The sequence below is a fragment of the Mirounga angustirostris genome, unplaced genomic scaffold (genome assembly GCF_029215605.1).
Source record: "Mirounga angustirostris isolate CCGP_5_RB_7025 unplaced genomic scaffold, mMirAng1.0.hap1 SCAF_3, whole genome shotgun sequence".
In the NCBI taxonomy this organism is placed as follows: Eukaryota; Metazoa; Chordata; class Mammalia; order Carnivora; family Phocidae; genus Mirounga; species Mirounga angustirostris.
Genome location: NW_026991711.1, coordinates 12,435,758 through 12,449,627, shown reverse-complemented (window position 1 = coordinate 12,449,627; position 13,870 = coordinate 12,435,758). Strand labels below are relative to the sequence as shown.

Sequence of the window (13,870 nt, the reverse complement as noted above, 5' to 3'; positions counted from 1 at the left end):
ATTTCAGCCTCCCACACCAAGTAACAGAGAGGCTGTGGTTTCCCATGAACACTGAGCAAAGCACAGTATTAACGTACCAACAGTCTAGCCTTTGATCCCATCAGTTGGGAGTGGGAAGTGACGGGCACTCTGGCTGGGGGGGATTGTGTGGCTGACCACAGGGCAGGTTCTCAGGCTCTGTCTCAAGGCTGGCAATACCCAGAAACTTGCTAGGTCAGATTGCACCAACACAGTTGCAAACTACACCAGTGCCAAGGGAATGACAAATGTGTTCTCCAAACTCTGTGCCTCCAGACTTGTTCCATGGGGTTAAGTCAGACACGCGAACGGGGGCATGCATGCAGTCCCCGTGCATATAGGAAGACCACCAAAGACTGAGTCAGGAGAGGCTAACTTCATTATTTTCCTACCACTGTGAGACCAGCTTGCTTAGTGGGAGATTAAGCTTCACTGCAACATGTGATGGGCATTTGTGTCCACGACTCTAAGCAGAGCCTGGTCACGGAGCTTGAGTGCCACACACACTCTGCTGATAGCCAGCTGTGGTCTTGGCTCAGACGATCCCACTACAGGCAACAGGGGCCATCCCGGCAGAGGGAGTGCTTGGCTGGCTGGAGACAGGACAGGGCAGGCAGCAAGCCGCTTCGGGTACTCCCCACACTGCCCTTTAATCCCTGGCAACTACTAACCTGCTTGTTCTCTGTTTCTGTAATTTTGTCATTTCCAGAATATTACATAAATGGAATCCTATCACATGCAACCTTTAGAACTGGCTCTTTTAAAGCACTCAGCGTAATTCCCGAGATTCACAGGTCGTCAGTCGTGTGTGTCAGGATCTCATTCTATGTTCCTGCTGGGTAGCACTCCCTGCCCGGATGCACCACCACCCAGTTACCGTCTGCCTCCTGAAGAGCATCCAGGTTGTTTCCAGGTTTTGGCTATTCTATGAAGCTGCTATAAACATTTGTGCACAGGTTTTTGTGTAAGGATCTTGAGGTTTCATTTCTCGGAGACAAATGCCCAAGAGTGCACTTTGTGGGTCAAACGGTAGTTACCTACCTACTTGGCTTTTTAAGAAACTGCCAAGCTGTTTTTGCAGGGTGGCTGCACCGCTTTACTTTCCCACCAGCAATTTACGAGTGATCCAGTTTTTCCACATGCTCACCAGCACCTGGTGTTGTCACTATGCTTGAGTTTAGTCATTCTGACAGGTGCACAGTAATTTCTCATTGTGGCTCTGATTTGAGTTACCCTAACAGCTAATTCTGTTGGCCATTTTTTCATGGGCTTATTTGCCCCCTGCATATCCTTTCCAGGGAAATGTTTAAAGTCTCTTGCCCATGTTCTCATTGGATTTTTTTTTTTACTTTTGAGTTTTGAGTGTTCTTTATATGTTCTGGATGTAGTCCTTTGTCAGGTATATTGGTTTGCAAGTATTTTCTCCCAGTCTGTATTTTCATCCTCTTAACAGAATTCTCTCGGAGTGAAAGTTTTTACTTTTGATGAGCTTCCATTTTTCAGTTTGTCCTTTTATGGATCATGGTTTTGCCATCAAGTCTAGGCTCCCCATATTGGTGACCCCAGGCACTCCAGGGATGGGACTGTCGCTAGGCCAGCCCGGAAGAAAGTTCTGGCTCGCTGCCACCACCCCATCAGGGCTGTTGAGCCTCACTCCCCGTTCAGCCATTGCTGGTCGAGTGTGGGTGGGGCTGCAGTTTTCTATGGTGTTGGCTGGTGTAGAGCCACCGTTGCTTAAAAAATGTCTTAGTAGGGGTGCCTGGGTGGCTCAGTCGGTTAAGCATCTGACTCTTGATTTCGGCTCAGGTCATGATCTCAGGGTCTTGAGATGGAGCCCCACGTCAAGCTCCACGCTTAGTGCAGAGTTGGCTTGAGATTCTCTCCCTCTGCCCCTACCCCCACTCATGCACACACATGCTCTCTGTAAATAAATAAAATCTTAAAAAAAAAAACCATTTGTCTTGGTAGGCTGCCCTTTCCTTCTTCCTTTGGCTAGACAGGGCAGGCTTCTATTGTTCTTTTTTTCTTCTTAAATTGTGATTAATTATGCATAATATGGAAGTTACCATTTTAAATCCTACAGTTCTGTGGTACTAAGTACATTCACATTGTTGTGTAGCCATCACCACCATCCATCTCCACATCTTCACCTTACCCAACTGAAACTCAGTACCAGTTAACCCTACTCCCCTTTCTCCTCCCTCTCTAGCCCCTGGCAACCCCCTGTCTACTTTCCGTCTCTATGAATTTGACTGCTCTAGATAGCTCATGTAAGTGGGATCATACAGTATTTGTCCTTTTGTGTCGGCTTATTTCATCGACCATAATGTCCTCAAGGTTCGTCCATGCTGTAGCATGTATCAGAATTTCCTTCCTTTTTAAGGCTGAATAATATTCTGTTGTATATGTATATCACATTTTGTTTACTCATTCATCCATCAGTGGATACTTGAGTTGCTTCCACCTGTTGTGAACAATGCTGCTCTGGCCATGGATATACAAACACCTGTTCAAGTCCCCACTTTCAATTCTTTTGGGCATATCTCAAAAAGTGGAATTGTGGGATTATATGGTAATTCTAGGTTTAATTTTTGAGGAACCACCATACTGTTTTCTGCAACAGCTGCACAATTTCACATTCCCACCAGCAATGCAAACGGTTCCAATTTCTTCACATCTTCACCAATTTTTCTTTTTTTTAATAATAGCCATCATAATGGGTGTGAAGCGGTGTTGGTCTTCTTTTTTTTTCTTTTGTCTCTGCCTGTAGGTGTTTCCATGTTGCTATTTTCTTTGGCTCCAAGTATGAGATGTAGGAGGCAAAACAAAACTGGGGAACTTAACACTCTATCCTTCTTTGGGTCCCAAGGTCCCTAGTTGGTCTGCTGCTTTCTTCACTGTACCTTTCAGAGTCTTACGGTCTTTTTTAAAATGTATTTAACACCTAAGATTTTTAGTTGTATTTAGAGGAAGGAATAGGAAAAGTCTATGTACTTTATATAGTAGATATACCATATCGAGGGAACCCTGAATCTCTTTAAATACACAGGTCTTCTCTCCATCTCCTTTTTTAAACATGTTCTTCTGTGCCCGGTGTATCCGGGGGAGTTGGTGGTTAGACTTACAGACTTCATCAGATTCAGGTTAGTTTTTGGCAAGACCCCATCATAGGTGGGGTGTGTACTTCTATCACCAGGCATATGATACCTTTTTGTCTTTCTTTGGTGATACTACTCCTTCATTAGTTACTAGTTTTCCTTTTTAAAATTTTTCTAGTATCATCATGAGCTCATGAATTTATGTATTTCCAATCCATTGTTATTACTATTCTTGTTGATGTCCACCCCATGTCTAGCAACTAGCTTGAAGGAGCTTCTTTACATTCTTTTGACAGAGATCCAGGTATTTTTTTCAGTCCCTTGGATGTCCGGTATGAAAAGATGCTCCAGACTTATCTGGGACTATTTTTGCCCTAAATCTAGAGCCAGCCATTCTTCGGAGAGCTCTGGATCCTTCTGGTAGGAATTTAGAGACCACAATTTGGGCACTTAGGGGTGCTCACCTGTTACTGGCTTGGTCATTGTTTTTAGGCCTTTTCTGTAAACCAAGCTAGGAAATAAGTGTATAATAAGTGTGCATTTCAGATAAATATATCATGAATTCAAGTTGTATTTTCACATCAAATGCAGAATGAAAGAGTTTTAATTTAACCTCTTTGGTCTTAAAGATGCAACTTTTTTCCTCTTATGCCAAAAACTTGGTTCCCAATGATATCAGCATAATTGCTCACTTACCTTCTCCAGTAATAAACATACAAGAGTCTCAGAATAACAATACAATCTCACAAAAACAATACACTACTTCCACAAACAGAACAATTACTGAAAATGATTTTTATTAGCTAGTCATTCATTTACTTATTGCCTCTATTTTTTTGACTGATTTTTTATTCTTCTTCTTTATTATGTTCAATTAGCCAACATATATATCATTAGTTTTTGATGTAGTTGCCACTATTTTTGTCCTTTGGGTATATCCTACTAGGAATGCATAGTGAAATTCCTATGTCTTAAAGTCATTTGAAATAATTAATTCCTTTGTGTTTATGCCGCCAATTTGATATAGTTATGTTCATTCCATTTTGCTTTTAATTTTTAAGAATTAAAAAATTATTTTGATAATTATGTAAATACTCACATGGCTTCAAAGCCAAATCTATAAAGCAAATTATACTTGGACAGGTCAATCTTCTAACCCTATCCCCTATATATCATTCTGTCTCTTACCTTACAGGTAATAATTGCAAGTTTCTGGTTTTCCTTTCCATCTAAAAAAACAGAAACAAAATCTACTTATGTATATATCATTCCCTTCTTAAATAATGGGTAACATACAATTCACTTTTCCCTGTCTTGTTTTTACTTATTTTGAAAATCATTCCATAGCAGCATACAGAGATAGTCTTAGTTCTTTTTTATAGCTACATAGTACTCTATTGTGTGGATGTACTGTACTTTATGCAAATGGTCCCACTGATGGAAATTAAATGCTTTTATCAATGGAGTTTCTATACTGCGTAACTCCATCACATGATTAAACAAGTCCCTATGGAGGGGCCTTTCAAGTTACATCCCTATTCTCAGCAGCCTTCTCCATGCAAGGGGCTGGCTCTATGTATGTACAGTACCTAGAGCTGGTTAGTTCCCAGGTAGCAATTATTCCTGATGAGATACTAACTAGAGGTGTTTTTTGGTTTTTTTTTTTTTAAGATTTTATTTATTCATTTGGTGGTGGGGAGAGAGAGAGAGAAAGTGTGAACAAGCCAGGGATGGAGCAGAGGGAGAGGGAGAAGCAGGCTTCCCACTGAGCAGGGAGCCTGACGACGGCAGGCCTTGACCCCAGGACCCTGGGATCATGACCTGAGCCAAAGTCAGACGCTTAACCGACTGAGGCACCCAGGCGTCCCCAACTACAGTTTTAATTCCAAAGTTACTTCAAAAAATTTTCCTGAGGGAGAGTAAGGAGTTCCTGTTTACCAGGTACGGAGTTTCTGTCTGGGATGATGAAGTCAAGTTCTGCGGATGGATGGTCATGATGGCTGCACAACAGTGCACGTAATGCCACTCAACCGCAGACTTAAACAATTATTAAAATGGTAAATTTTGTACGTATATTTCACCTCAATAAAATGCTACTTTACTGTGTCACTTTATACCAAAATAAAACTTTTATACATAAACTAAATGAGATTTTTAATTGGGTACGAATGTGCTTGGCTGCAGGGTCAACAGTAGATGTCCGCAGTGAGGAGATGGCTCCTCTCTCCACTGCTGTAATAAATGAGGGCTGGTCACCTTCCAAGCTGAGTCATATCTGACATGGCATCTGTACAAATAACTCTCCAAGTTTAATGAAGAGATAGCAAGTTAGCACTTTCCAGACTTATGTTTATCTTACTACACGGTGACTTGAATTTTATGGTTTCTAAATAAGGCATTTATGACCAGGATATCCAGCTCAGTGACAAGGAGACAAACTGTTATATCCATTCCTGCTGATGTGAGAGTCAAGGTTTATTACACTGCACTGGGGAGGTCAGAGACTCGAGGCAAACTTACATAGAGAATTTTCTTAAGCCCTAAATCTGGATCCACTAATTGATGGGCTGTAGACTCTGGTGCGTTGCCATCACGCTTCACCCTCTCTTCTTCATGACCTTGTTTCCACCCGTAAAATACAGCCTTACCACTGACTGATAACGTTTCAAAGACGCCAAAAGATCCTTGGCATCTGGGTGTTCAAGATGTGCATCACATTTTCTTTCCTCAACTGGTTATGTAAAAAGCAGCCTTTAAAACTCTTCAAGTAGGAAGGGCAGCTATTTTATTTTTTTGTGGAAAGACTCCTCTTCCTTTCATTACTGCAACTATATGGGGCTGGGTGACAATGAACTCACCTGCCAGTCGCAGGGCACCCCAGAGGCAGGACCAGCACCTGCCACGAGAGCTCTTTGTGACGATGCAGGTCGTGGAGAGCGTGTTCACACATGGGTGCCAATGCATTGCTGGGATCAATGACCACCTTGTCTCCAGTATTCATCTCAAAAGCAAGCAAGGAAGCTGATAAAGATGGAACTCTTGATAGAGTTGAAGAGGAAAAGCCAGAGGCAAAACAGGGTGTCTATGCATATTTAGCAACAACTAGTAGAATTCAGAGCCAGACCATGGTGCAATAGTGCATTTAGGCAAATCCTCTGGTAGATCTGATGCACAGACCTGCCTCTTGAAATCTGTATCATGGAAACATACACAGGGGCAGACAAAATGCTATAATGATTCCCCATGTACCCAACCTCAACTTCAACAATTACCAACACTTGTCAATCTTGTTTCGTCTACCTACCCTTTTTCTTTCTCCTTCTTCCAGTATTTTAAAGCAAATTTCATATACCATGTTATTTCACCCCCAAGGAATCCAATATCCTGTCCCTCCTAGGGCTATTAAATAATGAATACCCAATATTCACTACCAGAAAATGAGCAATGTTATTTTTAATACAGATGGGGTACAGAATGTTTAATTACAGCAGGGCAGAGATTCTAGTTAAATAAAATTAAAAACCTTTATTTTTTCCAAATATAAAATTACTAAATTAATGTCTCAAAAGAAAATATAACATGGTGAAAGCTTTAAATTATACCACTATTCACCACAGGATTTATGATTTACCAATTACACACTCCACCACTTTGGCAAAAGGATGAAATTTTTAAAACAGTTTACAAACCTAACATAGCAAAGACTGTGTACATCTCCATATTGCACTTTTTTATGTACAAGGATAAAACAGGAAGGTCAAGTGTATTGTATTACTAAGAGCGGCACAAGTTTGTCACAACTGACCTTAATGCAGAAGCTGATGTGAGGAGTATTAAAAAATGTAGAAATGTAATACACGTATGTACAGAATGCGGAGACTGTATTAACAAACTCTATGTACATAACAATATACTGTACTACTTTTAAATTTTTAGCATAGTTTTGTTTGTTAATAGAGGCCTTTGGTTCTAAACTGCCTGACTAGTTTTAAGCTCACATAGTTTCTTAAGCTTTCATATTTTTTTAAACGCAAGTACATGAGTATAAAAGCACTAAACCTCCTGGCTCACTGGTACAAAAGTTACAATGGTCAGTTCCCTTAGGTCATCAAAAACTAGTCACAAAAATAGTTCTTGTATTCAACCTGAATGTGCCACAGGAAAAAAATATTTTCAAGATTTTCCAGCTTAGCCTAGAGGCGGAGATTACTCCAGCCTCAATTTCAGTGCTACTGTCCCTGCTATGTACATTCCAGAACACTTGTTTTCTCTAGGCCATTTACTTTACTACTACTCTGTAAGGAAGAATAAAATTTCACTCCGGCTTAAGAGAGTCCACTACACACCTCTGTTAAGACAGAATGAAAACTTTGAATATTGCCAGCAAGATTTAAAAAAATATGTGTACCCTCTTATGACTCCTCTAGAAAATCTGCTACGAAATAGCACAGTTCTTTATTTCCTTTCTCTCCCATTCTCCTTCACTTCTCCTTGTGCTCGGTCTTCCCCATGTCTTGCACGAGCCCAGTGATTAGCTTTGGAAATCATCCTGAGTTCGCAAATGACAAGTCCCCACAGGTGGCCCATGAGGCAAAATCACACAACTGAGGACGAGCTGGTCATCCCGTGAACCATGGTGCTTGTTGGAGTCCCACTGATGGCATTGAAGATGTGAATGGAATTCGGTAAAACGCTCGTCTTCTCCTCCAGCGGGCAAATCTTGAGGCACAGAAACACAACATTACCCAAGTGTCATGCCCCTGATGATGTTTCTCAATGACAACGTCTATTCCCCAATGGTCACTGTTCCCCTGAATGATGGTATGCTCAGGGAGCTTGGCTTTGGCGGTTTGCAGAGGGACTGTGTCAGCTCAACTAGCAAGTGGCCTTTTTCAGATCAGGATTGCAAGGAGAAAGTCAAGCACAACAGGTTGTTTCCTTTACAAAGCCTTCTAGACTCACCAGATTATAAGGCGGTGAAGTCTATCTTACACATACTTGGCAGGGACACGACCTAGTCCCGCCCCTTGGAAAAGTCTTTTAAAAAATGAATCCTGAGCATCTGTTTCTCTATTGGCTCCTTTTCTCAGGGCCTTACGGATTTCCATCCTGGGAAGGAGATATAGCAGCTGCCTCTCTGACCCCTCACACTCAGTAATGCAGGGTAGAATTCTAAGGGCAAGACTTGACCTACTGCCAGGTGGCAACTGAGAAGAACATACACATTCGGAGGCTCCCCTGAAAAAGCCCAAAGCGAGTCTACTCCAGGTCACAACCCTTTTTTGCTTGAGGGTTAAAAAGAGTTTAATCTTCCCAGTTGTTGAGATAATGGAAAGTTCAGGTGCAGTTTCGTAGAGCACAGCCCTGTGTTAAATGTCCAAGTAACATGGGAGTTTACTTCAACATTATCAGTCCATACATTTTTCCTACTTTCATCTCTTCTCGTGCCAAATGCTGACACCCACTGCTCAAACTGTTATACAGGAATCTGCAAGCTGTGTGGAAAAGACCTCGAGCTTTCTCCAGAAACTTGTTTCCACGAGACCATCCCTTTCTGCTTAATTATTCACACATTTATTTCTTTCATCATTTCCATTTTTTTCTACTTTCCTAAAGGTCCAGAAGAGGGTGCCTCCCTTTGCACACGCACTGTCCTTATGCCAACGTCTGCAGTTGTTCAAACACAATCCTAACTTTATGTGAGGCAGTCTATTGAGGTTCAGAAAAATAAAACTGAAAAATGACATTACCATCCCATCTGATTGTGTCAGCATGGAGGAGGGAAAAAAGCAAACACGTGAGCACTTAGACATTTAAGTTACTTTCCTGTGACAGAAATTTCCAAATTAGACCATCACATGACACGTTAACTGACACAAGTGGGCCTGGCTTCCATTTGCAAGACTGAAAGACCATTATGTAGGGAACAGACAAAAGTTGTTACATACGATGGAGGTGCTAACATTAATTATGAAGACTGGCACCATGACTCGGAAGAAGTCACTGTGGTTGATGGAGAACGGACCCCTGAGAAAGCAATACTCTTACCAGCCGCTCTCTGACATTCACTTGGCTGCCCAGCCAACTGTCCCCTCTGACTGCTGAGCCCACATTCATAATCCTACTGAAAGGAACTCCTACAGGAAGGTGATAGGGCAGTGTAACCGGGAAAGATGCCCATCACGACGGGGAGTAGCCATGAAGAGTCCACTGGGGCACCCAGGTCAGTGGTAAATAGCCAAAAACTGAACAACTCTATTTTTTTAAGTGGCGAAAGACATTTAATGCCACAGAAAATTCCTTAAACTAGGCTGGGAAATCCTGGTCTTTCAAAGGATTGGGTGAATGAAAAAAATTTCCAGAAACAACATGGGTATTTCTTTCTTATGTGAGTTTTGTTTCGTTTTGAACTAGATTAGGGTAGGGAGGGACAGAGCTTTGGACCACGGCCACCTCTGAGAGTGACAAAAGGGAGGTGGGCGCTGCTCTCCTCTGGTCGTACTGGCTGGTATCAGGTGGGCGAGTTGTTAGCCATTCCCCAAGTAAACTGTGTTCAGAAAGGAGCAGCATGTAGCATGCTACATTCTTCTTCAGATACCAAAATTCTAGAAGGTTTAGGCCACTGCAGGGTATATTTGAGACCCCAACTAATGTGTGCTTGCTCAAAATGAGAACCCCAGCACGGCACCTACCTGCTCATGCATGATTTCAGACAGCTCTTTCGCCATCTCCCTGTAGTTGGCCTTCATTTCTTCCTGGTACTCTAACTGGTCCTCTTTGATCAGCCGCTCATTTACCGCTAAGGCTTGACCACAAGCCTCCACAAATTGCCTAAAATGGTGTGAGAGAGGGAAATAAAGGCATGTTGAGGACAGAGTGAGTCCAACTGGTAGTATCTCTTTCTTGAATGAGCACAGAAATGACTGATATTTGAAGAGAGAAAGACATTTCCAGTGTGCTTTACCTGAAAACTTCTTTAAGCAACTTCACTTTGTTGTCAGGGTATCTTTTTGTGTTTGTGTCATCTAAGAAAGCTCGGGCATATGCTAGTGGGCCTGCGTTGACCTAGATAAAGAACAAAGATTTTAAATTACGTTATAATAAAAATGACCATTATCATTGATTTGGTTTCAGTTGGCAGGTTCTAAAAATGCCATCTGAGTTAGTCATGAACCCGTCCTCAAGGAACTGACAGCCCAAAAGAGGAAACCACGGAACAAAGCTTATGTTATTATATGTCATTTGATTTTTATCCACTTAGACATCATCAGGGCACTTGAGTGATGGCTCATTTTATGAAGGAAGAAGCCAAGTTTGGAAAACGGAACCATGTGTTCAAGGCTGAACCTCCAATAAGTAAAACATCTAAGATCAGAGCCCAAGTCTTCCAACTGGTATTTGTGCTACTCTACACTAGTGAGGTTCAGTGAAAAACTGAAGAATATAGTATATTGGCCAGTTTTTAAAAACCAATCGTTCGCCTCCTTGAACTCTGTAGACAGCCATGAGCAAACTGACTTGCTACCTTCAAATGAAGTAACCACGTGAAGTGTGCTGGAACGCCAAAGATTAGGGGCATTTAGCAACAGGGAGAGTGAACCAGAGCCCTGCACCTCTCGATTCGCCAAGAAGAGTTCTCTGAAGCTGGGTAGGTCAGGATACAGGAGAATGTGGAGAGCAGGAAGGTTAGACCCACTGGGTGGGAAGGAGAAAGTCCCAGTGAGAAACAACTAGACCACGTGATTACTGCATCACTTTTCCTGCGAGGTCTGGTGGGCTCAGAAGGCAAGTAAGTAGGGAGGGCTGTCTGCTCTGTCAGTGTTGATGACGGAACTGGGCTGTGGTTCTGATCCACGGTGGGCAGGACTTGTGCGGTAATGGCAGGAGAACCAGAGGCGGGGAGACAGAGGGCCACAGTGGTGGGAAGTGGGCCCTCTGAGACGAACAGCTAGCTAACCTTCGGTGGTGACTGCAGGTGTCATCACACTGGTGTTGTGTGGGGAACTATGTTAATGACCTGGACACGACCCAAATGACTAATTATCCAAAATGACACAATCCACTCAATTTTAAGGATATACAAAGAGGAAAGTTGGTAAGACTTCGTAAGGTCTAACAAAGGCAGATCTTGGAGCACGGAGTCACACAGCCACCCTGATGGCTCTGTCCTGTATAAGAGCAACCCCAGCGAGGCCCTTGGTGAAAGAATTACAGAAATAAAATGGTAAAGTTAATTTCCTCTGGCCGCAACTTTGTTGTTACCTTAGTGGGCACACATGTATAAAAAAATCTCATCATGGAATGATGATCTTTGCTTTTTAAGATGATTGGGTATTTACTTATGTTTTAAAGATTTACTTATTTATTTGAGAGAGAGAGAGAAAGAGAATGCAGGGGGAGGGGCAGAGGAAGAGGGAGAGAGAAACTCAAGCAGACTCCCCACAGAGCGCAAAGCCTGACGCGGGGCTCGATCTCAAGACCCTGAGATCAGACCTGAGCCAAAACCAGAGTCAGACACTCAATTGACTGCGCCACCCAGGTGCCCTGATGATTGGCTATTTATAACTCTAAGGCCACTGTCAAATGGAAGGGCACATTTTGCCCTTTAGAAAGCTCAACCTGTCCAGCCACACCCTTTACTGGAGCCCACACCCCTCTGCTCGCGTTCTGATAGAGGATGTTCCCAGGCTATGTTACTGAGTGGTTTTGTTTTTTAGCTGTAGAAAATTGTGGCCTCTGACCCCATTATGTAATCATGTTGCCGGAATATTTATCATATTCACTTGATAACTTATTTTGGTACTTCAGTCTTTCAGGGCATGAGGTAAGAGGTTGAAAGATCTGTAAGTACTTTTGTGGTGAAGGACATTTCAAAAACGTTGGGCAACAACCCAGTGTGGATTGGATAAAAAGGTGACAAGAACTGATTTCAAAAAATGAAACAAAAAACCCCTAAAACTTAGATATTACAATCCAAATGCAACTTTCATAAATGCACCCTTTTGAAAGAGAAAAGAATTAGATATAAGGATATGTGTATGTGTGTATGCAAAATATATGCTAGAGTTATTTGTATATACTTAAAAATCAATAAAGCAAGAAGCATACTAATCACTGGAAGGAGGTGATTTAACATTTACTAATTTCCTAGGAAATCACATAAGTACAATACCAGTTATTTTGAAGTATGATATACAAACCAAAAGGTACATATGAGTGTATAACTTATTGAATTTTCACAACTGAACATATATATATAATCAGTACTTAGATCAAAAATGATCTTCTCCATAAATGGTGCACATTGCTTGGATAGCTACTCGGAAAAAAATATATCTTGGCTCTTATCTGTTACCACATACAAAAATCAAATCTAGGTGGATTGCAGATCTATATAGGAATGCCAAACAAAGGAAGGAAACAGAACATTTCTGAGACAGATTTTAGAACCAAGTTCTTACTGAGGACACAAAAATGCTACCAAGTAAGGAAAAATGAATTAATTGAGTTATATTAAAATGAAGAATTTCTGCTAATCAAAACACACCATTAAGAGAGTGAAACTTAAGGTACTTTTTCAGAAATAATTTTCATAGAAACCAGAAAACATACATCTTATAAGGAAACCTACAGCTTCCTTATATTTAAAAGAGTCTTAATGCTTCTGGTTAGGCCCCTGGAATTCCCCAAATTGAAAGAACAGGTTAATATGGAGAGCTGGCTCCAGCCCCTAGCAGAAAGCTCAGTGGATACTCTTACAAGGGGGGTTGGGTGGGGGCCCTCAGTCTACTGCCCCCCCCACCACCCCGGTATCAGGAGAAACCACACACATACTGGAAGGTAAATGGGATCACCGGGTAAGCGACACTCGACCTGGCTGGACTTGAAATTTACCAAGGTCCAGATGAGCCTTTGCACCTGTTACCCTTGGTTTGCTCTGTCCAGTGCTCGCTCACCTGAACACTCACGCTGCCTTGCAGTTTGAGCTGCAGTTTGATCATGTCCACTTCAGCTGATGAGCACAGCTGCCGGAGCTCGGCCACCTTCTTGCTCATCTCGTCAATGGCCACTTCGATGGGGTTGAGGTCGGTGTGGTGCTGGTACATGACGGGGATCCGCTTCTTCACATAAGGGAAGCAGTGTATTGCTGTGGAGGAAGGAGTCCCAGAATCATTCTGCAGCTTGCACAATCTTTACTGTTACTGAGGCAGAAGTACTTAATATTCTCATTTTAGAGATAAGGAACCCAAAGCTTGCCAAAGGCACAGGCCAGTATTTTGTGGAACCAGACTATTGTCTTCCTTTATCACTGTGTATGTTTAATGACAGGCTGTATCATGTGAAGTCAAGAGAGCTGGGTCCTTGTTAACCTTTAATGTGAGAAGTGTGTGTTTGAAGAAATCACTTTATCATTCCCTGCTCAATTTTCTTAACCATGAATGCTTTACCTTCCTTGGAAGTTGTGAGATCTGAAAGAGCTAGTAGGTAAAAGATGGCTTGGAAGATATAAAGAACTACCTAGTTCTGAGATATCACAGATTTTAAGTCCAGAAAATTGTTCCATAAACATATCCTTGAGAAAATTCATTTCTCTATAGAACTTTGAATCACATGCTTGAGTCTGCACAAACCAGAGAAATCCATGAAAAATAACAAGTGAGAATATATTTCCCAGCAAAGTATTTTATGAACCAGAAATTCACACACTAATAATAAGGTATTTTGAAACATAAATGAATAAAAAACAGAAATAA

General features: G+C 41.8%; 1 protein-coding gene across 9 annotated transcripts in view; it reads right to left on the bottom strand.

Annotated features, from left to right (window-relative positions):
* DOCK9 (dedicator of cytokinesis 9) overlaps nt 1-13,870 on the bottom strand; it is a 326,271-nt gene that overhangs the window by 34,615 nt on the left and 277,786 nt on the right. For 6 of the 9 annotated variants that reach the window (XM_045869646.3, XM_045869647.3, XM_045869639.2 and 3 more), the window contains 4 exons: nt 13,073-13,263; nt 10,081-10,181; nt 9,809-9,947; nt 6,552-7,835 (listed from right to left, as the gene is read on the bottom strand). In XM_045869646.3, the coding sequence (XP_045725602.1) occupies nt 7,713-7,835; nt 9,809-9,947; nt 10,081-10,181; nt 13,073-13,263 (554 nt within the window). In that variant the 3' untranslated portion in view covers nt 6,552-7,712. Of the gene's footprint in view, nt 1-6,551; nt 7,836-8,722; nt 8,875-9,808; nt 9,948-10,080; nt 10,182-13,072; nt 13,264-13,870 lie in introns of those variants that run through there. The other 3 variants (XR_010409934.1, XM_045869641.3, XM_045869644.3) reach the window with 2 other exon arrangements.